The 27,665-nt window shown below is 40.7% G+C and overlaps 1 protein-coding gene across 41 annotated transcripts in view; it reads right to left on the bottom strand.

Annotated features, from left to right (window-relative positions):
* The window catches only part of slmapa (sarcolemma associated protein a), a 241,758-nt gene that overhangs the window by 12,554 nt on the left and 201,539 nt on the right, over positions 1-27,665 (bottom strand). For all 41 annotated transcript variants that reach the window (XM_041191062.1, XM_041191028.1, XM_041191029.1 and 38 more), the window contains 3 exons: positions 13,336-13,461; positions 11,018-11,092; positions 9,846-10,166 (listed from right to left, as the gene is read on the bottom strand). In XM_041191062.1, coding sequence (XP_041046996.1) covers positions 9,846-10,166; positions 11,018-11,092; positions 13,336-13,461 — 522 coding nt within the window. The remainder of the gene's footprint in view (positions 1-9,845; positions 10,167-11,017; positions 11,093-13,335; positions 13,462-27,665) is intronic.

Raw genomic sequence — 27,665 nt, 5'->3', positions numbered from 1 at the left:
TAGAATAAACTACCAACTTAAATGGGGGCTCTGAACTATTCATAAAAATTGAAGCAGCAACAAATCACAATTCTTGAATTTGCAATACAGAATTGAAACAAGATCTAGATCTCAAAAACTATCAAGTATTAATATTGTAGAAAATGTCTCTTTCTTCACTTTGGATCTATTTCTGGATCTGCAAATAATTTACAAATGAATATATGGACCTAATATCAAGATTGACAAAGTGAATATATTTACATTTTACAAACGAAGACTTGCATGCACAGATGGCAATCACAACTGCACTGACTTCATGCTTCCAATTGAACAGGATGTTCTCTGGGAGTGATGTCATGACTTTTTGGTAGAGGGAGTCAAAACAAAATATAAACACTAAAAATGTTATGGCCTTGTGGGACAATGCCTTTAGTTACAGGAAAAGAAATTGTTGACACAATTTGGTCCACCGTGTTATTCAACCAAAGCATTGGCCAGGGAGAAAACTTAAGTTACCAGCCCAAAACAAAAATATACATTTTTTATTAAACAATTAAGATTTCATAACTAGATTTATAAAAATCTATTATACTTCAAAGTGAAAAATGAACTAAAATGAATATTCCTCATTGCACAAGTATTTTGGCAAGAATCTGATGATCTAAACTTTCTCACACTCATTCTCATATGCATGATGATTCAGATTATGGCTGTTGGGCAAATTCCCTCCCATCCTGTAATGTCTGTTGAATGACATACAACCATCCAAACCTACAACTGTGCCAATTTTGACAAGACCTTAAATGGTAAAATTCTGTAATAGAATGAAACTCTGGGTCAACTAATAATTAACTGAAGGGATAGAGATGATAGAAATGTATTCTCAAAGTCACTTTTCATTTTTGAAAGTGGAAATAAACACTGTAATGGCAAAGTCATACATTTCATTGCGCTGTTTGCTTTTTAACAAGGCAATTTATCTCCTACTTTGTAAGCTATTCCGATTGATTGAGGAATTGAATGAATGGGCAATTTAGCTGTTGTCAAGGTATCTGCCCATAAAACTATTGAAGAATCACTGGGTTGAGCATAACATTTTCTCTGTCCTTTCTCAAAGCTCCATAACCACCATAGCAGGAAAAACTTGTATCTCCTCTGCACAAGTCAGGGTTCTATAGGGCTCATTTTAATTCCCAGTGAACTGGATGGTAGCCCCATGCACGAGCGTTTTTTTGAAGGCCCAGCAGGTTTTAATTGCTGTGCCTTATGCGAATGCTGCCAATTAGCTGCTCACCCACTTCAGTTAGAAAGTGGCAGCTGGTCAATGGGGGGCATATGGTTTGTGTTTTTATGTCACTAACTAATCACAAAGTGAAACTCAAGCATGGATTGCAGAGGTCAGAAGTATGAGTACATAAATCTCATAGCAGCAATCTTAGCCACTTTACACAGAAACTGTGTAACATAAAACAGACCATTTTTCCCAGTGACAATTATGTTTTAGCTCTTATCTATACATGACAAATTTGTTGCAAACTAATTATGATGCTTTGCAGTTTTAAGGCTATAATGTTGCTTTTCCATTTTACAAAGATGTGCCATATCAAATTCTGGCCCTAGAAAATATAGTTACCAAATTGTGCAAGTAGTTCTGCTGGAAAGATATACTTTTGTAAATGACAGAAGTATACTCTGGTTTATGTCCAGTACATTATCTGTTTCTGGATCATAGCAAGTAGTTCTCACTCAACACTCTGTTTTGCTTTATGTGCCAAACCCAATCAGATTAGAGATGACTCAGTTGCTGGATCCATAAACCAATACTGATACTTTTGTCTCAAAACAGACATCTAACCACAAGGCAGATTACCTTTTTTCATCCGAATGTATTAAAATTCTGTTTCATGGGTTATATTTGCAGATTGAAGAATGTATTAACCCATATACAGAATCAACCATTTCAATATGAATTAGCCTCTTATATTAAAATTACTAAAAAGGCCTGAAATAAATCTAGGTAATGAGTCAAAAATCTTTTTGTGAATTCTAAATGATTGTATAAAGTTGTGGATTTCATCTCCAATTCATGATTTGAACACATAATCTAGGTTGCCACTCCAGTGCAACCGAAAGATCCAAAAGACAAGACTCCATCTGCATATTCAGGTGAGAACAGAGAAAATTCCATGGCATTGTTCAAAGAAGTGCAGTTGAAATATCCTGGTTGACATTTATGCTTTAACCAATGCCATCAAAATAGATTAACTAGCCATTCATCTCATTAATGTGAGCACAGCAAGGTGTCAAAACATTAGTTGCTGGTGTTTGTCCATAATAATAACACCAACTGCATTATAAAAAGTACTTTATTGTCTGTGAAGTTCTTGAGATGTTTTGAGACCAGAGTTCAGGGGGAAGCAAAAAATGTAATAAGTGAAGCATTGAGTGAATATGAGAAGAAACTGGCAGCTAACAATTTAAGAAAATCCAAAAGTCTTTTCTATAGGCATGTAAGTAGGAAAAGGGTGATAAAAAGATAGGTGGGGCTGATTAGGGACCAAAGAGGGGATTTACACATGGAGATGGAGGGCATGGCTGAGGTACTAATGAGAACTTTCCACTTGTTTTTACAAAGGATAAAGATGCTGCCAAAGTCATAGTGAAAAAGGAGGTAGTTGAAACACTGAATGGGCTAAAAAGTTATACAAATGAGGTATTAGAAAGGCTGGTTGTACTTAAAATTAAATGGATCCGTGCATACTGAGGGAAGGGTGGAAATTACAGAGCTACTGACCATACTCTTCCAATTCTCCTTAGATGCAGGTGCCAGAGTACAGGAGAGTTGAAGATGTTCAAAAAAGGGCACAAGGATAAGCCTGACAACTACAGGTAGTCAATTTATCCTCAATGATGGGAAAGCTTTTAGGAATGATAATCTGGGACAAAATTAACAGTCACTTGGACAAGTGCGAATAATTAAGGAAAGCCAGCATGGAATTGTTAAGGGCAAATTATGTTTAACTAACTTGATTTGAGTTTTTTTGATGAGATAAAGAAGAGGACTGATGAGGATAATGTGGTTAATTTGGTGTACATGGGCAAAATGTCACAAAAGAGACTTGTCAGCCAAGTTAAAGCCAGTAGAATGAAAAGGGTCAGTGGTAACATGGATACAAAGTAGGCTTATTGAGTGGCGTTCCCGAGGAATCAGTATTAGCATCACTGCTTTTCATGATCTATGTTAATAACCTACACTTGCATGTGCAGGGTATAATTTCAAAATTTGCAGATGACTTAAGACTTGGATGTATTGTGAACTGTGAGGATGATAGTGATAGACTCCACTCAAGGAAGGAGAGAAACAGAAAGATGGAAACTATAGGCCAGTTAGTCTAACATCTGTCATTGGGAAAATGCTAGAATCCATTATTAAGGAGGTAATAAAAGAACATTTAGAAAATCATAATACAATCAGGCAGAGTCAAAAATAAAAACAAAAAACTGCGGATGCTGGAAATCCAAAACAAGAATAGAATTACCTGGAAAAACTCAGCAGGTCTGGCAGCATCGGCAGGGAAGAAAAGAGTTGACGTTTCAAGTCCTCATGACCCTTCAACAGAACTCTGTTGAAGGGTCATGAGGACTCGAAACGTCAACTCTTTTCTTCTCTGCCGATGCTGCCAGACCTACTGAGTTTTTCCAGGCAGAGTCAACATGGTTTTGTGAAAGGGAAATAGCGCTTGACTGATTTATTAGAGTTCTTTGTGGATAAAGAGGAATCCGTGGATATGGTGCAGTTGGATTTTCAAAAGGCATTTCATAAGGTGCCACATCAAAGATTACTACATAAAATAAGAACTCAAGGTGTAGGAGTTAACATATTAGCATGAATAGAGGATTGGTTAACTAGCAGGAAGCAAAAGTGATTAGGGATAAATGGGTCATTTTCATGTTGGCAAGCTGTAATTAGTGAAGTGCCACAGGGGTCAGTGCTGGGGCTCATATATTTATAATGTATATCAATGACTTGGATGAAGGGACCAAACGATTGGTAGCTAAATTTGCTGATGACACTAAAATAGGTAGGAAAGTAAGTTGTCAAGAGGACATAAAGGGTCCACAAAAGGATTTAGAAAGGTTAAGTGAGTGGTCAAAAATTTGGCAGATGGTGTATAATGTGGGAAAATGTGAACTTGTCCACTTTGACAGGAAGAATAAAAAAGCAGCATATTATTTAAAGGGAAAGAAACTGCAGAACTTTATGACTCAGAGGGATCTGGGTGGCCTAGTACATAGGAAACATAGAAAATAGGAGCAGGAGTATGCCATTTAGTCCCTCAAGCCTGCTCCACCATTCAACTAGATCATGGCTGCTCTTCTACCTCAACACCATTTTCCTGAATTATCCACATACCCCTTGATATCTTTAATATCTAGAAACCTATCGATCTCTGTCTTGAATATACTCAATGTTTGAGCCTCCACAGCCCTCATTCCAAAGATCTGAATCTCAGTTCTAAATGGTTTACTTATTATTCTAAGACTGTGTCCCTGGTTCTGGACCCTCCTCCAGCCATCCTTCCTATAACTACCCTGTTGAACCCGGTAAGAGTTTTGTGTGTTTCAATGATATCACCTCTCATTCTTCTAAACTCTGGACAATATAGGCCCAATCTCCTCAATCAGTCTGGTGAACCTTCAATGCACTTCCTTTATGGCAAGTATATCCCTCCTTAGATCAAGAATCATAAAGAGTTAGTGTGTAGGTATGGCAAGTGGTTAGGAAGGCAAATAGAATGTTGACGTTTATTGCAAATGGAATAGAGTATAGAAGTAGGCAACTGTTGCTACAGCTGTAGAGGGTCTTAGTGAGACCGCATCTGGAGTACTGTCTACAGATTTGGTCTCCTTACCTAAGAAAGGATATAATTGCATTAGGAGCAATTCAGAAAAGGTTCACCCTGGGATGAAGGGTGCTATCTTATGAGGAAAGATCAAGTAGTTTGGGTCTATATCCATTGCAACTTAGAAGAATGAGAGATGATCTTATTGAAATACATAAGATCCTGAAGGGACTTGACAGGGTGGATGCTGAGAGGAAATTAGTCTAGAACAAGAGGACACAGTTTAAAAATTAACGGTCTCCCATTTAAAACTGAGACGAGGAGAATTTTTTTCTCTCAAAGGGTCGTTAGTGTGTGAAATTCTCTTCTCCGGAGAGCAGTGGAGGCTGGGACATTGAACATATTCAACACTGAGTTAGATAGATTTTTGATCGACAAAGGGGCAGAAAGGAAAGTGTAGCTGAGGCCACAATCCGGTCATCTATGATTTAATTGAAGGACAAAGCAGGCTCGAGGGGCTGAATGGTCTACTCCTGCTCCTAATTCTTGTGACTTCAAGCAGGACATAGACAGGTAGAATGGGAGGAAACATGACAGATTAAATTTTATTCAGAGAAGTGTGAAGTGATACATTTTATTAGGAAGAAGGAGGAGATGAAACATAAATTAAAGGATACCATTCTCAAGGGGGTGCAGGAGAAGAGGGACCTGGGGATATATGTGCACAAATTGTTGAAGATGTCAGGACAGGTTGAGAAAGTGGCTAATAAGGCATTCGGATTCTGGGTTTTATAAATAAAAGCATAGAGTACAAAAGCAAAGAGGTTATGGTGAAACCTCATAAAACATTGGTTCGGCTTCAACTGGAATATTGTGTCCAGTTCTGGGCACCACATTAGGCATTAGAGAGGATGCAGAGAAGCTGGAGCTGTTCTCTTTCAAGACGTTTGAGGGGACATCTTCAAAATCATGAGGGGTTTCAACAGAGTAGATAGGGAGAAACTGTTCGCACTGATGAAAGGATTGAGAACAAGAGGACATCAATTTAACATGAAAGGCAAAGGAACCAAAGGTAACATGAGGAAAACTTTAAAAGCAAAATACTGCGGATGCTGGAAATCTGAAACAAAAACAAAAATAGCTGGAAAAACTCAGCAGGTCTGACAGCATCTGTGGAGTGGAAATCAGAGTTAATGTTTCGAGTCCGAATGACTCTTCATCAGAATTGAAGTGAAATAGAAATGAGGTGAAATATAAGCTGTTTAAGGGGGGTGGGACAGGTGGAGCTGGACAGAGAGCCAGTGATAGATGGAGGCAAAGGAGAGATTGCCAAAGATGTCATAGACAAAAGGACAAAGGGGTGTTGGCGGTGGTGATATTAGCTAAAGGATGTGCTAATGGTGCCATTAAGGGTAGAATGAGCAAGTGACAGATGGCACTAGTGGGAGTGGGGTTGGGGGAAGGGATCGAAATAGGCTAAAAGGTGGAGATAAAACATTGGATGGAAATAGATTTTAAAATAATAATAGAAGTAGGTGGGATAAGAAAAATATATTAAAAAAAATATAATAATTATTAGAAAAAAGGGGATTGGAAAGGGGGTGGGGCTGGAGGAGAGAGTTCACAATCTGAAGTTGTTGAACTCAATGTTAAGTCCCGAAGGCTGTAAAGTGCCTAATCGGAAGATGAGGTGCTGTTCCTCCAGTTTGCGTTGAGCTTCACTGGAACATCACACACTACCCTGCTCTCATGCCCACATGTCTGTCCTTGGCCTGCTGCAATGTTCCTTTCCGATCCCCTTTTTTCTAATAATTATATATATATATATAAATATATTTTTCTATTCCACGTACTTCTTTTATTATTTTAAAATTTATTTCCATCCATTGTTTTATCTCTGCCTTTTAGCCTATTTTGATCCCATCCCCCCCATCCCACTCCCACTAGGGCCATCTGTCACTTGCTCGTTCTACCCTTAATGTCACCATTAGCACATCCTTTAGTTAATATCGCTACCTGCTCTGCCACCTTTAATGATTTATGTACATATAGACCCAGGTCTCTCTGCTCCTGCATGCCCTTTAGAATAGTATCCATTATGTTATGCTGCCTCTCCATGTTCTTTGTACAAAGTGTATCATCTCACACTTCTCCGCATTGAACTTCATCTGCCACCTATCTGTCCACTCCACCAATGTGTCAATGTCCTCACAGTTAAAAATTCTCCCAAGTTTTGTGTTGTCTGCAAACTTTGGAATTGGTCCCTGCACACCAAGATCTAGGTCATTTATGTATATCAGGAGGAGCAAGGTCCCTGGGGAACTCCACTACAAACCTTCTCCCAGCCCAAAAAGTACCCGTTAACCATTACTCTGTTTCCTACCCCTCAGCCAATTTTGTATCCATGTTGCTACTGCCCCTTTTATTCCATGACCTATAACTTTCCTCACAAGTCTGTTGTGTGGCACTGTATCGAGCGCCTTTTGGAAGTCCATATACACATCAACAGCCTTGCCCTCATCAACCATCTGTTACTTCTTCAAAAAACTTCAGCAAGTTAGTTAGACACGATTTTCCTTTAACAAATCCATGCTGACTCTTCCAAATCAATCCACATTTTCCATGTGACTTAATTCTATCCCGAATAATTGCTTCGAGAAGTTTCCCCACCACCGAAACTGACTGGTCTGTAATTGTGAGGCAGATCTTTACAACTTTTTTGAACAAGGGTGCAATATTTGCAGTTTTCCAGTCCTTCGGCACCTCCCCCGAATCCAGGGAACATTGAAAGACTATTGCCAGTGCCTCTGCAATTTCCATTCTCACTTCCTTCAATATTCTTGGATGTATCTCATCCAGTTCTGGTGCCTTATCAACTTTAGGTATCGACAGTTTATCCAATATCTCCTCCTTATCAATTTTAAGCCCTTCTAGTGACTATGTTTCCCCCTCTGTCACCATGGCCTGGGTAGCATAAGGTCTCAATGAGATCAACTCTCATTCTTCTTAACTTTAGGGCATATTGGCCCAGTCTCCTCAATCTTTCCTCATAGGAAATCCTGCCAACCCAGGAATCAGTCTGGTAAACCTTCGTTGCACTCCCTCTATGGCAAATATATCCTTAGGTAAGGAGACCAAATTGTATACAACACTCCAGATGTGGTCCCTCCAAGACTCCGTGCAACTGCAGCAACACTTCCTTGCTCAAATCTTCTTGCAATAAAGGTCAACATACCTTCCTAATTGCTTGTTGCACACACGCATTAGTTTTTAGTGACTTGTGAACAAGGACACCCAGGTTCCTTTGGACATCAACACTTCCCAATCTCTCACCATTTAAGAAATACTCTGCATTTGCTTTTTCTACCAAAGTGGATAACTTCACATTTCTCCACATTATATTCTATCTGCCGTGTTCTTGCCCACTCACTTAGCCTGTTGAAATCCCCTTGAAGCCTCTTCGCATCCTCCTCACAACTCATACTCCCACTAAGTTTTGTGTCATTAGCAAACTTGGAAATATTTCATTGATAGATTTTTGTCAGGTAACGGTATCAAGGGAAATGGAACTAAAGCAAGAGTTGATGCATGGATCAGTCATAATCTAACTGAATGGTAGAAAAGACACAAGGAGTTGAATGGCCAACTCATGTTCCTATGATTTTAGAGTGGACATGCCTTCTCGTGGTGAGCCACTCTCCAAATGTTAAAACAGAACCCCGTGAAGTTTAATTGGAGGGATTGGCAATGGAAACACAAATATATCATGGTACAGTTATACTTTGAAATTAGTGAAAAAGCAATATAACAGTAAAAATGCCTCAGCAGTAGAGCGTAACTAAGCAAAATCCAAGGTTACAAGTTAGGAAGGCTCTGCTGAAAGAGCCTTGGCAAATTGCTGCAGCACATCATGTGTAGACAGTACACACTGCTGCCACTGTGCACTGTGATACAGAGAATGAATGTTTAAGTTGGTGGATGGAGTGCCAATCAAACCGACAGCTTTGTCTGGATAGTGTCGAGCTTCTTGAGTGTTGTTGGAGCTGCACTCATCCAAGCAAGTGGAAAGTATTCCATCACATTCCTGTCTTGTGCCTTGTAGATGGTGGACAGGCTTTGAGGAGTCAGAAGATGGGTTACTCATCACAGAATACTCAGCCTCTCACCTACTCTTGAAGCCACAGTATTTGAGTGGCTGGTACAATTAAGTTTCTGGTCAATGGTATCTCCCAGTATGGTGATGGTGGGGAATTCAGCGATGGTAATGCTGTTAAATGTCAAAGGGGAGAAGGGCCAGGTTCTCTCTTGTTGGAGAGAATCATTGTCTGGCACTTATGTTTGCCACTTATCAGCCCAAACCTGAATGTTGTCCAGGTTTGCTGCATGTAGGCATGACAGTTTCAGTGTTTGAGGAGTTGTGAATGGTACTAGGCACTGTGTATTCATCAGTGAACATTCGACTTCTGACATCATGATGGAGGGAAGGTCTTTGATGAAGCAGCTGAAGGAAGTTGGGTCTAGGACACTATCCAGAGAAACACCTACAGTGATATCCTGGTGCTGAAATTATTGGTCTCCAACAATCACAACTATCTTCCTTTGTGCTAGGCATGACTCCAGTCAGTGGAGAATTCTTCCCCCGATTCCCATTGACTTCAGTTTTACTAGGGCCCCTTAAAGCTACAATCGGTCAAATGCTGCCTTGATATCAAAGGTAGTCACTCTCACCTCACCTTTGGAATTCAGCTGTTCTGTTCATATTTGGACCAAGACTGTAATGAAATCTAGAGCCAAGTGGTTAGGCAGAACCCAAACTGAGCATCAGTAAGCAGGTTATTGCTGAGTAAGTGCTTCTTGATAGCACTATCAATGACACCTTCCATCACTTTGCTGTTGCATAGATATTGAGGTTACTGCCAGGAAATCAGAGTCAACTGTAAACTATATTGTTGACTAAATCAAAAACAGCAAACCATCTTGGAAAGCTCGTTTGCACAAGTGCAGTCCCATTCCCCTTACCTTGTAGCTGGACTGCTTCCCCTTTCTGTTTATCCTTTTGCTGCTGGGTCTGAAGCTGGAGCTTGGTTTGAAGGTTGAAAACTTCTGATTCGTACTCCGAGGCAGTTTGCCGCCATTGCTCAAGCTCAGTCTGCACCTTGTGCAACTCCCCTTGGAGAACGGCAATATCACTTTCACGACCTGTTGCTGCCTCTACTGCTGTCTGTCGTAAAGCCACAATCTCTTTATGGGTACTTGCTAACTGATCACGGGTCTCAATAATTTCATTCTCTTTCTCCTCTCTAAGGATCTCAATGTCCTTTTGTAATTTGTAGAGCTGAGCTGTGTACAGAAGAAACAATAGTCATTTTCACAATCAAGTGTAAACTTTATTTGCCAGGACTGAATTCATTTTCTTAGAAAAATCATACAATAATTACTTATTATATGTAACTGCTTAGGACCAATTCTAATTGACTAAGTGTCTTGGATTTATTTTAGATGCTTATCCGGTGTACCAAAACATCTTTCCAGTAAAGCCATATAAATTTCCATTTTTTTTCTTTATTCTTTCATGGGATGTGGGCATCACTGGCAAGGCCAGCATTTGTTGCCCATCTCTAATTGCCCTTGAACTGAGTAGCTTGCTCGGCCATTTCAGAGGGCTGTTAAGAGTCAGCCACATTGTGTGGGTCTGGAGTCACATGTAAGCTAGACCAGGTAAGGACTATAGGTTTCCTTTACTATAGAACATTAGTGAACTAGAAGAGTTTTTATGACAAGCAATGGTGGTTTTTTTGGTGGTTTAAAATGGTCACCATTTTATTTACTGAATTTAAATTCCACCGGCTGCCATGGTGGGATTTGAACCCATGTCTACCAGAGACTTAGTCTGGGCCTCTGGATTACTAGACCAGTGACATTACCACTACACTACCATCTCCCCTGACCACCACCATGCTATTCCATTTCTTATTTCTTTGTGCTTTCTAACTAGTAGCCTTAAATATAGCAATATCAGTAAGAGGTGCTCTTAAAGATAAAATTAAGACATGTTATTAATACTGATTTGGCAGCATCTATCCAAAACTAAAGAAAGGCGATATAAATATGGGTTGGCGAAGAGTGTGGCTTGGTTATAACAACTCCAAAGTCAATATGTACCAACTAAACAGCTTTGTGTAAGCTTATACCTTGCAATGATTGGATCTGTCTGGTTGATTCTTCAACCTGTTGTTTAGCTGTCTTCCTTTCCTCTTCCAGTAGTCCTGTAAGAAAACAAAAGAAACATGTAGGGCAAATTGATTGATTCAGAGTGCACTATTATTGCAGTTTTTAAAAATTTAGTATTCTTTTTAAAGCAAAGCAACTTCAAGGAAAATTAAATAGTAGAACTGGCCAGGAAATATTTACTTAACATTCAAATGTACATTTCACTTTTTTAAGAGTTATTTTCTAATATATGAGAAGGACATTGGAGAAATAGCTTTAGAAGTTAATAGTATTTAGAATTCTATTTTCTCCTATGAAGTCCCTCTCAAACCATTAACAATATGCAACCAAGCTAGTAAAAGCAGGGGAACAGGGACACAAGACCACATACCAAAATAGTACAATAATTAAAACACTGATCCAAATGAACAAATCAAGTCACCAGGTTCAAGCACAATCTGTTTGAATAAAAAGGAACTATTCGTTCAGAAGAGCAGCAGTTTTCTGCCAGTGCCTAATTTTGTTCTGCAAACCACTGACATAACTATTATACCTGAATCACGGAAAAATACATTACCTGGCATGTGTGAACTGTGCTTCAAAGAAAACTAGACTACTTTTTGATGTTGGAACTACGCAACCTGAAAATCTGTGGGTTTTGTTTTCAATCAAACTATTTTTCATATATATATATATATATATATTATAATATATATATTCTCCGCTAGTTGGAATCCTACCTAACACAAAGTAAGATAGTTGTGGTTGTTGGAAGTCAGTCTCCAGCTCCAGGACATCATTGCAGGAGTTCCTCAGGGTAGTGTCCTCGGCTTAACCATCTTCAGTTGCTTCATCAATAGCCTTCCTTCCATCATATGGTCAAAAGTGGCGATGTTCACTGATGATTGCACAATGTTCAGCACCATTCATGACTCCTTAGATACTGAAGCAATCCATATCCAAATGCAGCAAGACTTGGACAATATCCAGGCTTGGGCTGACAAATAGCAAGTAACATTCGTGCCACACAAGTGCTGGGCAATGACCGTCTCCAATAAGAGAAAATCTAACCATCGCCCCTTGAAGTTCAATGGCATTACCATTGCTGAATCCCCCACTATCAAAATGCTGGGGGTTACTGTGGACTAGAAACTGGACTAGCCATATAAGCACTATGGCTACAACAGCAGATTAGAGGCTAGGAATCCTGGGACGAGTAACTCATCTCCTGACTTCCCAAAACCTGTCCACCATCTACAGGGCACAAGTCAGGAGTGTGAAGGTAGTACAAGTCCAGGCTTGCTTGGATGAGTGCAGCTCCCACAACACTCAAGAAGCTTGACACCGTCCAGGACAAAGCAGCCCGCTTGATGGGCACCATATTCACAAACATTTAATCCCTCTGACACCAATGCACAGTAGCAGCAGTGTGTAACCTTCTACAAGATGCACTGCAGGAATTCAAAAGGCTCCTTAGACAGCACCTTCCAAACCCATGACCACTACCATTTAGAAGGACAAGGGCAGCAGACAGATGGGAATACCATCACATGGACGTTCCCCTTCAAGTCACTCACCATCCTGACCTGGAAATATACCACTGTTCCTTCACTTTGCTGGGTCAAAATCCTGGAACTCCCTTCCTAACAGCATTGTGGGTGTACCTACAACACATGGACTGCAGCAGTTCAAGAAGGCAGCTCACCACCACCTTCTCAAGGGCAACTAGTGATGGGTATTAAATGCCGGCCCAAGTCAGCAAAGCCCACATCCCGTGAATGAATAAAAAAAGTCATTTGGTAGTACAGAACTTGAGTATTGTTGAAAAAAAGAGACATGCTATCAAAGCTTTCCATTTTGTACTTATCAGGATAGCTCACAAGAAATTTCCAACAGTAACGGGGGTACAAAATATACTGCTTGAGAAGAGAATGCTGATTGGTTGGTAAGAGGACTGTGATTGGTGGAAGAATTGCCATGGAGAATGCAACATGGAATAGTTAAGTGCCCAGCTTTGTTCAAATTTAAACCAGGCAGGCTGACTCTTAATTGATGAAGGCATTGTCTCTGGGAATGAACCACAGAATAACTGTTCCCTAAGCTTTTGTTTAGTTGAAAAAGGTGCAATGTATGGACATGTTCCTTCTGTTTCCAAAGGATAGGGCCCTGTGTGTGAATATATGTGGCTTCTAGCATGTGTAAGTGAGCCATACTGCAGACCCAAGTGACAACCTTAAATTGGTTTTCAGTGTAATTCTTAGCACAATTATATATAAATAAACATAAATAAAAAGTTCACCTTGCACTTCGAAACATTTTTGTTTGCTGGATATAGCCAATTCCTGTGCTTCTTTCAGCTCCTGGTGTAGTTGCTGTATCTCACGCTCTGAATCTCCAGTTTGTGCATGGGCACGTCGCAGCTCATCTGAAAAAGCAAAATTTATCCACATTGAGAACGGTATTCAAAATAGATCAGGATCACTTTTACACCAAATGTAGTAGAGAACCTGGATCATCAAGTGAATAATACTTTTCTAAAGTGTGGAGACTTGAACAATGCTCCTCCTGGCTAATGTGTAATCTGCTTTGAGCACAATGAATGAAAGTCAAAGTTCTCTGCCAATAATGGAGCATTTTTGAACTTAGACAGTCAAAACTAAAAAGTGTGTGATATGTTAATTTTTTCTTTAGTGTAGCAAGGAGGTCAGCAGCCATGTGTTGACCGCATCCAGTTTTACTTCTCCAACCTTCATACTGTCAAGCTATGAGATGGGAAACACCACCAGCTGCAAGTTGCCCTCCAAGTCAAACGTTATCCTGACTTGAAAATATATTGCTGTTTCTTCATCATTGCTGGGTAAAATCCGGGAACTCCCGAACAGTGCTGTGGGAGTACCTTCAACACACAGACTGCAGAAGTTCAAGAAGGGGCTCACCATCACCTTCTCAAGGGTAATTAGCAATCAATGCTGGCTTTGCCAAGGACACCCGCATCCTACAACTGAATAAAACAAATCTGTCTGACATTGTCTACAATGAGTCAAAAATGCCTCCAAATGAGGAACAATCTCCAACTGCTCTCTTGCAACTGAACTAGACTGTGGAATCTCAGCATGTAGTTCTTTCAGAACCAAGTTTCAAGCTCCATATTCTATTCATCAAGATTACTTATTTCCACCTTTACAATAGCATCTGTCTCCATTATTGCTTCACCCGAGTCTCAAAACCTTAATTACGCTTTTAACATCTCTTAATTCAGTTTCTTCAATTTTCTCCTTGCCTGACTCCACAAGACTTCAACTTGCCCAAAATTCCACTCTATATCCTGGCCCTCACCCAAAACCACCAGCTTTGCTAACATACACGAACTCTCGGTTTCCAAATTTTATTCCTTCTCCTATCTTCTGCTCTTGGTGGCAGACCCTACTTTCTGAACTTCTCTAAATCTCTTCCCATCACTATTTCTCTCCACTCAAAATCCTCCTAAAAAACTATCTGAAAACTGACAAAGGGTTGGTCAAATGCTCAATGGCTCTCCTTTTTCTCCTGTTTGAAGGAACTTAGGATGTTTTTATCTCCACTGATTGTGCTGGATTAAATGCAAGCTGTTATTTATGCAGTGTTTATTAAAAATATATATATGCAGTGAAAAGTCTACATTTGTCCCTTTAATTATTTAATGACAATAAATATTGACAATCTCAGATTTACATTTCCTGCACAATGAGTGAACTAAGTGGAAGCAGATATTTTGTGGAGGGCTTCAAGGATTTTTATCAGTGTATACTGCAGGACTCATTTCAGAGAATCTGTCATCTTGTATTAATACTGAATGAATTGTTTGAATTTATCAAATAAACAAATTTTGTACTACAAAACACACTTAATTATCAGATTCCTTCAATTTTAATAACTATTTATCATACAACTAAAACGCATAGACTGACAGACCAGAAAAAATTACATGTTTGTAATGGTTCATTTTGTAATTTTAATATAAGAAACTGGATTTTATCAAACACAAAAATGGGCACATAGAAAAATAGTTCACATGCCAAAATTTTGATTTAAGTAGTTTAAAAGGGATCTTTTCGGAATGATGTTAAACAGTGATACATACAGGCAGGGCCAGGGAGAGAAATCATGGGCCCTGGTGCTTCTCCTCTTTCTTGGCCTCTTATTCCCCACAGCCCAAGAAAGAGTGGGATAACAGGTAAGTAGGCAAAAGGACAAGATTGAAGTCAATGGAAAAGATTCTTGAGTGTAAAACAAATTACTGATTCACTATGAGCTCATTACGCACTCCTGTTTTGGCCACCCCCCAAAGCCCACTCAGGCTGAATCTTCTGGCTGACGTGCGGGTGGCGGATTCCGCATACCAGCGCTTAAAAGGTCGTGTGCTGACGTCGCGTGAGCGTCCCGACATCGGCGCATGGCATCGCGATATTTCGGTCGGCTTTGCAGCGGGATGTGTGCCCACAATTAAAGGCCTTGTTAAGGCCATTAACTCTCCAATCGACCAGGATTTTGAGGGGCCCATGCGAACTTTGGCTCGGCACACAGGCCCAACGGGCAGGTGGGTAAGTGATTTTTTTACAAACCTCATCCAATGGCAGGATGAGGTTTGATATCAGATTTAAAAACGTTTAATAAAGGTTTTGTGTACTTCATTAGCATGTCCCATCTCGTGTGACATTTTCACATGAGGGGGGCATGTTAATTAATTTTTTATTGTTTTATTTTTAATATTTGACAGCCTTTCAGTGATTTCCGAGGCAGCACTTTGCCTCAGGGAGATGTACGCATTCTCGCAGTTGGGGAATCCCCCCCCCACCACCCCGGCCCACACAGGAAGCGCATAGCACTTCCCGTCGGGTGGTACGCTGAGTGGGCCTTAATTGGCCCGCCCACTTAAAATGGCGGCGGGGCTCATTTCAGCGGCAGCGATCGGCTGCCCGCCTGCCGCCGAGTCAGTCAGGCTCGCCCACCCATCAAAGGCAAAATTCCGCCCTTGGTAAACTTCCATTCGCAACAAAATAAACAGAATATCCAGCCATGATTCCACTCTCTGTTTACAAGATAATTATGGATGACAAAGGCTATTTAACCCAGTTTATCTCATCTATCCAGAATAACATACAAACATATGTATTAGGAGCAGGAGTAAGACATTCAGCCCCTCAAGCCTGCTCCGCCATTTGATAACACAGCCTACATCATACCAGTGACTACAACTCAAAAAGCATTTAATTGGTTGTAAAGTCATTTCAGGCATCGCGAAAGGTGCTGTATAAATGTAGATTTTGTCTTTCTTTCGTTACATGCGCATGCAGTAGGCAGAGTGACTGTAGCAACGGTGAAATTGGAGGCCCAATGCCGATTCTCTATGCGTAATTAATCACAGAGCAATCAGCTGACATTAGGAAAGTGGCTGCAAAGAAATCACTAGATTTACAAAACAATTCAACTTTGTAGCTAATGCAACCTTATCATGCTAATTTCTCTGGCACCAGCCTCCAATATACCATGAATGGCATCTGCTCCTTTTATGCTAATAACACAATTCCCAGCATTTGTCAATCAGATAGCTACCAGCAGCTTAGAAAAAAGTACAGTAGATTGAATTGCTCATCCAAATTTTTGAGAGAAGAATGATGCAAGGTACATAAATTCAGTATGGCCTTAACTCAAGAACTGAACTATTTCCCCTTCCCCCTAGAAACTGTCATACAAATTCTACTGTACACTGTGAATTTACAGCCTAAAATGTAAAAATGTAATTAATAAAAACTTCCAACAGCATAAAGAGTGGCAAGCTCCCCACCCAACTCCCAACTTCTCCACACGCCACCCCTGCCACCCCACCCCCTCCAACAGCCCCCAACCTACCGCCACCTTTCCAACACTCCTCAACCTACCCCCACCCCTCCAACACACCCCAACTTCCCTGGCCATCTCCCTGCCACCTCCGCACCTGTCCCTCCCCCCAACAACAAAACATCCAATTGGCTCTAAAATATAGACTTAACTTATAATTTTTCAAGCACAAATACTCTCTGTTGCCGTGCTGCTGACCTTCAGGCAGCTTTGTGGTTTTCTGGCGGGATTTAAAAAAAAATAAGAACCATGAAGCTGCCCGTAGGTCATAAGCAGCAGTACAGCAACTCAGTGAAACTAGCCTGACAGGCCAGCTTTATAAAAAATCAGAACTCAGCCTGAAGGTTCAAATTTTTTTAAGTCGGTCTTTCAGGTCTGAAACTCTACTTCTGGCTGCTCAGTCTAGAGGGCCAACAAGAAACTCCATTTACAGCAACAAGGCTGTCAACGGGCCACAGTGTTTGGCAATGGCTGCACCCTCTCTCCCAGGCCTTGCGTTCAGGTATGTAAAGATGCCAAGAATGTATTACATTTATGCCCTAAAATCACATCTGTCTAGCTTCTCTTTTATCTCTCATCTTGCCTTTCATGAGTTCATCTCATCCAGGAGAGACAGCTCCGGTTCCTTGGATCCTTTTCTCACTCAACATCCCTTCTTGGCCCCCATGCTACTTTACATTGTAAATAATTCCTTCTCCTCAAGTACCATCAGGCATGCTTTCAAAGACACCATTATCAACCCTCTCCTCCAAAAAACCACCTTTGACCCCTCTGTACTTAGAAACACCACTTCCTCCCCAAACTCCTTTTCTGTTCTAAAGTGTCTGAAAGTGTTGCCTTCCAAATCTGTGCCCAGCTTTTTTATAACTCCAATTAAGTTTCTGACCCTGCCACAACACTGAAATAACACCAATCAAAGTCACAGCTGACTGAGACTGTGATTGAGATGTACTCAACTTTGTTGACCTGCCTGCAGCCATTGACATACACACCATCCTCCTCTAATTCCTCGACTCTGCTGTCCAGCAGAATGAGATTGACCCTTCTTGATTCTACTGGATTTGCCTTTCCAGTTGGATCCTGAACATCTCCAAAAATGACTTCTCTTCACACTCTTACACTACTGCTTCAGGAATTTCTGAAGGATCTATCCTTGACCATCCCTTCCCAATCTATATATCACCCCCTTCGCAACATCATCTGCAGACATGGGGTCAGCTTCCACATGTATTCTGATGACATGCAGCTATAACTCTACCACTTCTCCTGACCTCTTCACTGTCTCAGTGGCTTGGTGTCCATTTTTTTGATTATTTCTCTGTGAAGCACCACTGGATGGTTTTCTATGTTAAAGGTGCTGTAAAATGCAAGTTGTTGTTGTTTACACATTAGATGAGAGAATTGCTGGGTCAAATTAGTAAATTTATTCTATAAAGTCACAATCTAAGCATGTGACAGAACAATTAAATCACGTACTATAATTTTCATCCCTCCTCCCAGCAAAAGATATTTTCTTGATCAAATGTCTTTTTCTATAACAACTTGCATTTATATAAAAGCAAAAAACTGCAGATGCTGGAAATCCAAAACAAAAATAAAAATACCTGGAAAAACTCAGCAGGTCTGACAGCATCTGCGGAGAGGAACACAGTTAACGTTTCGAGTCCGTATGACTCTTCAACAGATCTGTCAGACCTGCTGAGTTTTTCCAGGTATTTTTGCATTTATATAATGTGTTTAAAGTAGCAAGCCATCCCCATGCACTTAATGAACAAATGGAAACATTCATTGTGCAGCACAGATGTTATCAACAGAATGAAATGCTTTTAAGTGCTTTAGGGTATATTATTGCTGAGAAACTACATCTTTCTCTACAATGTACTATTATTCCAGAGTTAACCCAGAAGGTATTTTGAGTTTCCTGACTCCATTTTTAACAAAAACAAACTTTATTGGAAATATAAAGAGAAATTAAACAAAGCAAGCACCACTAACTGAACACTATAGCTTATAAAGATTTATGCTAAACATTCAATTCTACTTTTTACTTCCCAAGAATTCCCTTATCTTCTGAAATTTTGAAGGTTCATTCACTTTTCCTGGGGCCAACCTTAAGGATGCCACAGCTTTCAGGAATTTACTTTATTCCTCCTTAGTATTCCAACTATTCCTTGATGTACAAATTTCATGATCCTTCCATTAGATTTTGGCTAAGCAATCCTCTAATTTTCTTTAAAGGTCTCACGGCTGTGGACTTTTCAGTTCCTTGTCCTGGATTTGAAAATACATAGACTGCTTTTTCCCAGTCTGCTTCCACAGCTTCTGTCCATCTCTTTCCAAGCTAACTGCTCAAACTGACTCTTTTCTGCCACATGGCTCCATAAGGACCACTATAGATTCCTTCCAGTAGCTGCAAGATACAGCAAATCTTCCAGCTGCTTTTCCATCATAAAACCCAAACTCTAATGTCTGCTTCTATCAGCAAACACATGCACATAAAATTAAACAAAACAACTAACTAACAGTCTACCCTGAATAACCATCTTTATGGCAACATGGCATGCTTTGGGATGATTCAAATAGAAATGTAAACAAATCATTTACCTTCAACATAACTCTTTGGTTCTGTAACCTGTATGAATAATTTATATTTTTAAGAGATGTAATTGCCCTCTATCCAGACTCACTGGCTCCATTATGAGCTTATAGATGGATCATTCATTGGTCAGGTTTTTTTAAAAACCAACTCTAACCTTGTAAGACAAACACAAGTCAACTCCAAGTTTGTTTAAAGTGCAGTGACTTAGATGTCTACCAATTTCTTAATCAGTTGCCACCATTTATCTACAGTTAAAACTTTAATTCCAAAAACTAAAAGTTATATTCCAAAACATATGAATTATGAACTAGATATTCACAATATCTATAATCATTATAGATCAACAATACTATGCCCTTTGTACATTATCATATTGTTTTATTTTAATTTTTTCATGGGATGTGGGTGGCACTGACAAGACCAGAATTTATTGCTCATCCCTAATTGCTCTTGAGAAGGTGGTGGTGAGCAGCCTTTTTGAACTGTTGCAGTCCACGTGGAGTAGGCACACCCACATTGCTGTTAGGAAGGAACAATGAAGGAACAGCAATATAGTTCCAAGTCAAGATGGTGTGTGGCTTGAGGGTGCTAGGAGTGGTGTGCCCATGCATCACTGCCCTTGACCTTCTAGGTGGTAGAGGTCATGGGTTTTGGAAGATGCTGTTGAAGGAGCCTTGGTGAGTTGCTGTAGTGCATCTTGTGGATGATACACTTTGCTGCTACTGTGCATCGGTGGAGGGGGGCGTGAATGGTTAAAGTGATGGATGGGATGCCAATCAAGCAGGCTGCTTTGTCCTGGATGGTGTTGAGCTTCTTGAGTGTTGTTGGAGTTGCACTCATCCAGCAAATTGGGAGTATTCCAACTCATTGGGGAGTCAGGTGAGTTATTTGCTGCAGAATTCTTAGCCTCTGATCTGTAGCCACAACATTTATACAGCTGGTCCAGTTCAGGTTCTGGTCAACAGTAACCACGGTGCTGAAAGTGGGAGATTCAGCAATGGTAATGCCATTGAATGTCAAGGGAAGGTGGTCAGATTCTCTCTTACTGGAGATGGTCATTGCCTGGCACTTGTTACTTGCCACTTGTCAGCACAAACCTGAATGTTGTCCAGATTTTGCTGCATTTGGACATGGACTGCTTCAGTATCTGAGGAGTCACAAATGGTGCTGAACATTGTGCAATCATCAGTAAACACACTCACTTCTGACCTTAAGATGGAGGGAAGGTCATTGATGAAGCAGTTGAAGATGGTTGGGCCAAGGACAGTAGCCTGAGGAACTCGTGCAGTGATGTCCTGGGGCTGAGATGATTGACCTCCAACAACCTCATCCATTTTCCTTTGTACTAGGTATGACTTCAATCATTGGAGAGTAGATTCCCACTGACTTCAGCTTTACTCAGGCTCTTTTATGCCTCACTCGGTCAAATGCTGCCTTGATGTTAAGGGCAGTTGCTCTCACCTCACCTCGGTGGTGGTGAGCTGCCTTCTTGAACCACTGTACTCCAAGTAGTGTAGATATACCCACAGTGCTCTTAGAAAGTGGGTCCCAGGATTTTGATACTGCATCAGTGAAGGGATAGCAATATAGTGCCAAGTCAGGCTGGTGCCTGGCTTGGAGGGGAACGTGCAGGTGATGGTGTTCCCACATGTCTACTGCCCTTCTTCTAGGTGGTACAGGTCACAGGCTTTGAAGGTGCTGTCGAAGGAGCCTTGGTGAGTTGCTGCAGTGCATCTTGTATATACAGTGTTGCCACTATGCGTAAGTGGTTGAGGGGTGAATTTTTAAGTTGGTGGATGGGTGTCGATCAAGCAGACTGTTTTGTCCTGGATGGTGTCAAGCTTCTTGACTGTTGGAGCCACACTCATCCAGGCAAGTGGGGAATATTCCATTGCACTCCTGACTTGTGCCTTGTGGATGGTGGACCTTCTTTGGGGAGTCAGGAAGCGAGTTACTTACCTCCGAATTCCCAGCCTCTGATCTGTTCTTGTAGCCACAGTTTTTTTTTTGGCTGGTCCAGTTCAGTTTGATTTAATTTCTAAATTCATTTAATCAGCATGTACGTTTATACGTCGACGAACAGTGGGTTGTGGAAAATTAATCATTTCTGTTCAAATCAAACCTCTTGAAATTTTATGTTGAAACTGAATTTCTGCAGCAAGGTTTTTTCAAACACTTTTGAATATGATATTAACCATTTTTACAAGGTAAACTGTCAGCTTGAACTAAAGGATAAATTTCAATGGAATGGACAAATCTCAGTAGTGCTACTTGTGATTTTCCAATCTACCCAAAGGTGTCCCAGGTACTTCACATCAGAAAATCTAACCTAAAATATCGGCCCAAACCAGTTGTTAAAGTGGGTCAAAATAGTACAGAATTCCAGCTCCTAAATTATATAAATGTTTACATTTATTTAACGCCTTGCAGACTGCGTGCACCTGGAAGAGATGCAAAATTGATCCAGGCTCCGGGTAGAAAGATCTCAAAATCAAACATTAATTCCTGAGAAGCTGATCCAGGCCAGCTAAAGCAACAGCAATCCTCAAATAGTCAAATGGAAATTGTCAAACTTTGCAAGGTTTGCAGCACTGAGAGGCTGAAAGGAAGCTTGGGAGGCTAAATCAAAATAAATTAGGGAGCAAAGAGAAATAGATAAACAAGGCACATCAGGAAAAGGGCAACACGCAACGATGTGGGGGCAGGAATTGGGGAGGAGCACGCTTTTGCTACCTCTAGACTCAACTATTCCAATGTTCTCCTAGCCGGCCTCTATTTTTTCACTTTTCATAGATTCGGGTTTATTCGAAATTTTGCTGCTCATATCCTAACTTGTACCAAGTCTCATTCACCCATCATCCCTGTGCTCTCTGACTATAATGCACTGAATCCAACAATGTCTCAAATTTAAAATTCTTATCTGTGTTCAAATCCCTCCATGGCCTTGCCAGTTCCTAATTCTATAATACCCCACAGCCTTACAACTCTCTGAGAACTCTATGTTCCTCCAGTTCTGGTGCCTTTTCCATCCTTGATTTATTTCACCCCACCATTGGCGGCTGTGCCTTCAGTCATCCAGGGTCTGAGCTCTGGAATTCCTTCCCTAAGCCCCTCTTTCTCCTCCTTTGAGACGAGCCTTAAACTTATTTGACCAAGCTTAAGAAAATAATGATTTTTTTTGACTTGAATATCCCTAGTAACAGAAGGAACTCTGCAGAACTGAAGCAAATAAAAGAAATAGGAGCAGAAGTAGGCCATTCAGCCCCTTGAGCTTACTCCACCATTCAATCAGATCATAGTTGATCTGATCTTTGTCCCAATTCCACCTTCCTGCCCTTTCCCCATAATCCTCAACTCCCCTATAGTTCAAAAATCTATCTCACCCTTGAATATATTCAATGACCCAGCCTCCACTGCTCTTTGGGTTAGAGAATTCCAAAGATTAATGACCTTCAGAGAAGAAATTCATTCTCATCTCAGTCTTAAATGGGAGACCACTTATTCTGAAACAGTTCCAGATTCCCCTATGAAAGGAAACATCCTCTCAGCATCTACCCCGTCAAGTGCCCTCAGAATCTTATATCTTTCAAATACCTACTGGAATGCCCTAGAGTCTTGTGGGACAATGCATGACTATGATGTACTACCCCAGAGTGCCACCATTCAAATTAACAAAAGGTATCTCCAATTGGTGGCTTTCAGACATGATGGCGGGGTGGTAATGTCACTGGAGTAATAGTCCAGAGGTCGAGGCTAATGGCTCTGGGGACATGGGTTCAAATCTGATCACGGCAGCTGGTTGAGTTTAAATTCAATTAATTAATAAATCTGGAATTGAAAGATGATTTGGATTTTCACTGAGTCACACCGACTTGGGAGCCTTTTAAAAATAGTGGGTGGGACCCGATTCCACAATTCCCGCCCCCGTTCCTGACAATTTTCGCCAGTGCAGGATAAGCAGTCAGGTCGCACAATGCCCTCGTGCCATTGCTGCCTCCATTGTGGGGGTAGGCAGTTCAAAGACACCCACAATTTTAGTGGAGTCAGGCCCCTTCGATAAGTAGACATGGATCACAGCCTCTCAGAGGAGTCATGTCCCCACTGAAGAAGGGTCATATGGACTCAAAATGTCAACTCTGTTTCTCTCTCCACAGATGCTGTCAGACCTGCTGAGTTTTCCAGCATTTTCTGTTTTGGTTCACTTTTAACTGCTCTCCGAAATGGCCTAGCAAGCCACTCAGTTCAAGGGTAATTGGGGATGTGGCAATGCCTACGTCCCATGAAAGAATATAAAAAGAAAAACCGTCTCTGAAGTGGAAGAGGATCATTTCAATGGAATAGGTTGAGAAAAGTAAGATTACACTGTCTGACTATAAAGGAAGGCATATTTAAACAAGAAAGAAATTCAGGCTTGACTGAAAATCCGAGGTTTCTCCATAATTGATGTCCCTTTTCAGACTTGCTAAACTATGTAGAAAAACTGTACGACTTTGAAGAAAATTTCATATCCACTACTGAATTATCAGATTTGTATGTGAATCTAACTCCTATAAAAACACCTGAAAATATTGAAGTGACAAGTTGGAAACACAAACATTCAATAACAAAGTAGCTGAAATGATGTGGATCCAGTTCAGTGTACATCTCTTTACAGTTCCCAATAAACTAAAGCACTTTTGAAATAATTTCAATCTTTGTATTGTTAACAAAAAAATATGGAATAAAATTCTTGCACTCAATTTTTATGAACATTTAAGTTATTTCATCATCCAACATGCACTGTTCTTGGATTTAACACAAACCTTCGGACACATGGTTTGGGAATACTAAAAAAATTAAGATGTTCCAACAAAGAAAGGACTGCCTGAAATGGAAAACTGCAACTAGTTTATACAAAGAGAAGTGCTTTAAACCTTATATGGAGATGTAACTCCACTCCAGGTCTTGACAAGATTTTCTGGCTGAGCAGATCCATGCACTTGGGCAAAGAAAATAATTCTTATTGTTAAAAATTTATAGGCTGCACAACAGAATTTCAAAACAAATGAATGTGGTTAGACTGCACTATTCATCACAACAGGTGGTCTGCAGCAAGCTAGGCAGTCATATTGGATAGGTATGAACTGCACTCATTCTATGAGAGGCTTTTACACATACATACTTACACAGTTGCTAAACTATTCATGTGTTGAGAGCTAAGTCAGCTTTCTCCAAGACATTAAAAAAATGCTACTTAAAGCCTGAAAAGTGCCCAGGAATTTTAATGATCCATGAGTGTGTTTTTTTTTAAACCCAGCTTGACCTTCCTCTTGTACTTTATGCAATATCAAGTCCACTGGACCAACTGTATATAAAGCTGAAGGAGATTGCTGAAATTAGAGGGACATGGGGGCTTGGGCACTAAGTAGATGCAAAATCTGCAGGGTATGTGTGCTGCCTGCCCACTGGTTTTCTGTGGTGGAAAATCAGTGGGCAGGTGAGGCTTGTTTGAGAATGAGGAGACAGTGAGAAGGAAATGAGGATGTACCTGCTTTTCCTTGCCACACAACAACCTTAAAAAAATACAAAATGCAACTTTTTGGAGAAGCCTCTATTGGTTGCTTTAATGACTTTTGGTTAGGCTGCTCAATGTTTAGATGAAGTCGCACTGTGATATGTCGTGCACACTTTTCCCATTGCTGCACAGAAGTTGCAACTGGGGTACTACATTGTGCACAGTGCCTAATTTGCATATTCATACAGCCTGTTGCCTGTTTTGAGCGGGAATGCTGGGCGACCATTTAAAAATTGATTCTGATATATAAAATGGGCGCACAATGTCACTCTAGGTTTTCTTCTGCTAATCGCCTGACTGTAGCTGCAAAACTGTTAAGGTGAAGGCAGGTGAATTTGCAGATGAGCATTTTAAATTCAGTGCACAGATGTATTTTTAATTAGTAGTAAATTATGCATTCCTCTACATTCTAATTCCTTCTCAAAAAATCTACATTTTTAGTACATTGTTCCTAAATTTAGAAGAGCTGAACATGCAAAAGGTGAAACTTAAAGACCAGATACAATGGCTTGTACCACTTGCACAAATCAATATGTTCACCAGGTTACAGTGGAAATACAATTTCAACATTTGATCGTATGGACAACTTGAAGAACATGTTAGCAATGCAGGAAGGAGGGCAAGCTAATAGTTCTACCAGACTAATGCTATAATACACTACAGAAATGTTTGCTTTAGAAAAGTAATGTTAAAAGGAATATTCATTGATGGAGATTTACTGAAACCAAATTTGTAGCAACACTACATAGTGCAATGTATCCCAGTCCTCACTTATCCCAGACAACCACCTGTATTGGTCGGCCAATGGAGTCAGATAAGACTTAGGGCCAAGCAACATGTTTTTCACCAGACTGAGGGCCAAGCAGTACATTTTTCAACAGACTTGGGGCCAGGTAGTACATATTTCACCAATAGTGCAAACAGCAAAACAAATTAAATTTATTTGCTCAACAAAGTTTAGTTACAGATTTTATTTTATAAAGACTCTTCACACTACAACAAACAAAACACATGCGTAAAATCAATCCCAGTCATTTACACAAGTACGGTCTCCCGGTGTGGTAATAGAGTAGTTGCCCAGCCATCTCAATTGGTTTGGAATACTGCTGCTACATATGAAGCCAACTACTTTCCATTAACATAGGTGTCAAATACAATGGCACTGTTTAAATCATATTAAACACACCAACTATTTTGGACAGTTTAAGCAGCTGTTTGTACTTTGTTAAAGTGTGGATTACCTGTCATTAAATCTCTGCAGTCATCCCCTCTGCCTACAGGCACCAAGCCACTGACATATCCTGCAATTGCTGCTTACATTTATTAAATGTAGTGATAAGGAGGGGTCTTGTTGGGCAGTGGTAGCATTCCACCAATGAGCAAGAAGCTCTGGGTTTGAGTGTCACTCCTGGACTTGCTGGCCACAAAAGGTGTGCTCATAATGTGGCCAATCAGGTTGATTATCAACCTGCAAGTCCTTCCAATATGTGTTTGGGTGGGTGGTAAGAGCAGGAGACTGGTTAGCCAGAACCTGCAGAAGGCAACAGCAAACCACTACAGTACCTTGCCAAGCATAACCATGGACCAGACATGAAACTGGCAAGGCAGCTGGGTACTTACAGCTCTCCACAGGTGAATAAGATGAAAAGCTTCCATTTCGCATAGCTTGTCTATTGCTACTGAGAAAGAAAATATTACAGGATAGGAAATAGAGAGGTAAGAGGAAGTAAGCTAAGAAAATAGCCAGATGTCCTGTAGCCTACCGAAACCCACCACGGACAAGAAGGAAGAAGACATGAAATGTTAACAATCCTGTCTATGTTTAACCTTATGTGCGTGCAGATAAATCTTAAAATGAAATTGTAAGCTGTGTGTGAAAACCAGGAAAGTATTCTTGGAGCATAGCCAGAATAATGAACTTTGTGCATGATTAATTACATAAGTATGGTGGCCAGCTTGTTTTTTTAACTTCCCTGTTCTTTGTATTCTATGTCTCCTAGGCTGTTGATTATGTTCTAATTTGATGCAACATGTCTTGTAAACAACGCTCCTCGGACTGCTGTTCTCGTTGCATCCTGAGAGCCACGCTCAGTGCCTTGCATCGCCATATGAACACACTCGACTTCTCCCTCCAGCAGCACCGCTGCGCCCTATTTCTAAGCTGCCCGTGCCCCCAGTTTCATTTTATTCTTCATCTCATCCGCGCCTCAACAAGAAACTTTGTCTCTTTCTTTCAGGTGCAAAGGAACGCAAGCTCCAACAATTCATCGACACCAACGCCCATCCAGGATCCACCACCACTGCCTGTCCCTCTGTCCCCATCCCGTCTTCCAATCCCAGCCCTGGCTGTGTATTCACCATACCCCGTGACTTTCCCCTCTCCGATGCTGAACGTTCAGTGCTCAGCAAATAACTTAGTTTCATACCCTTGCGCCCTCATCTCAATGAATTTCGGGCTCGGCACGATGCTGAACTCTTCTTCCGCCGCCTTCATCTCCCTGCTCATTTCTTTGGGCAGGAGTCCTCTCCCCGTTCAACGGATCCTTCTACCCGCCTCCAATATTTGCCCGCCATCTGGACCCCTCCCTCTGGATTCATA

Source organism: Carcharodon carcharias, chromosome 7 (genome assembly GCF_017639515.1).
Source record: "Carcharodon carcharias isolate sCarCar2 chromosome 7, sCarCar2.pri, whole genome shotgun sequence".
Lineage (NCBI taxonomy): Eukaryota > Metazoa > Chordata > Chondrichthyes > Lamniformes > Lamnidae > Carcharodon > Carcharodon carcharias.
Note: the sequence above shows the minus strand (reverse complement) of the source record. Positions and strands in the feature narration are given on the sequence as shown.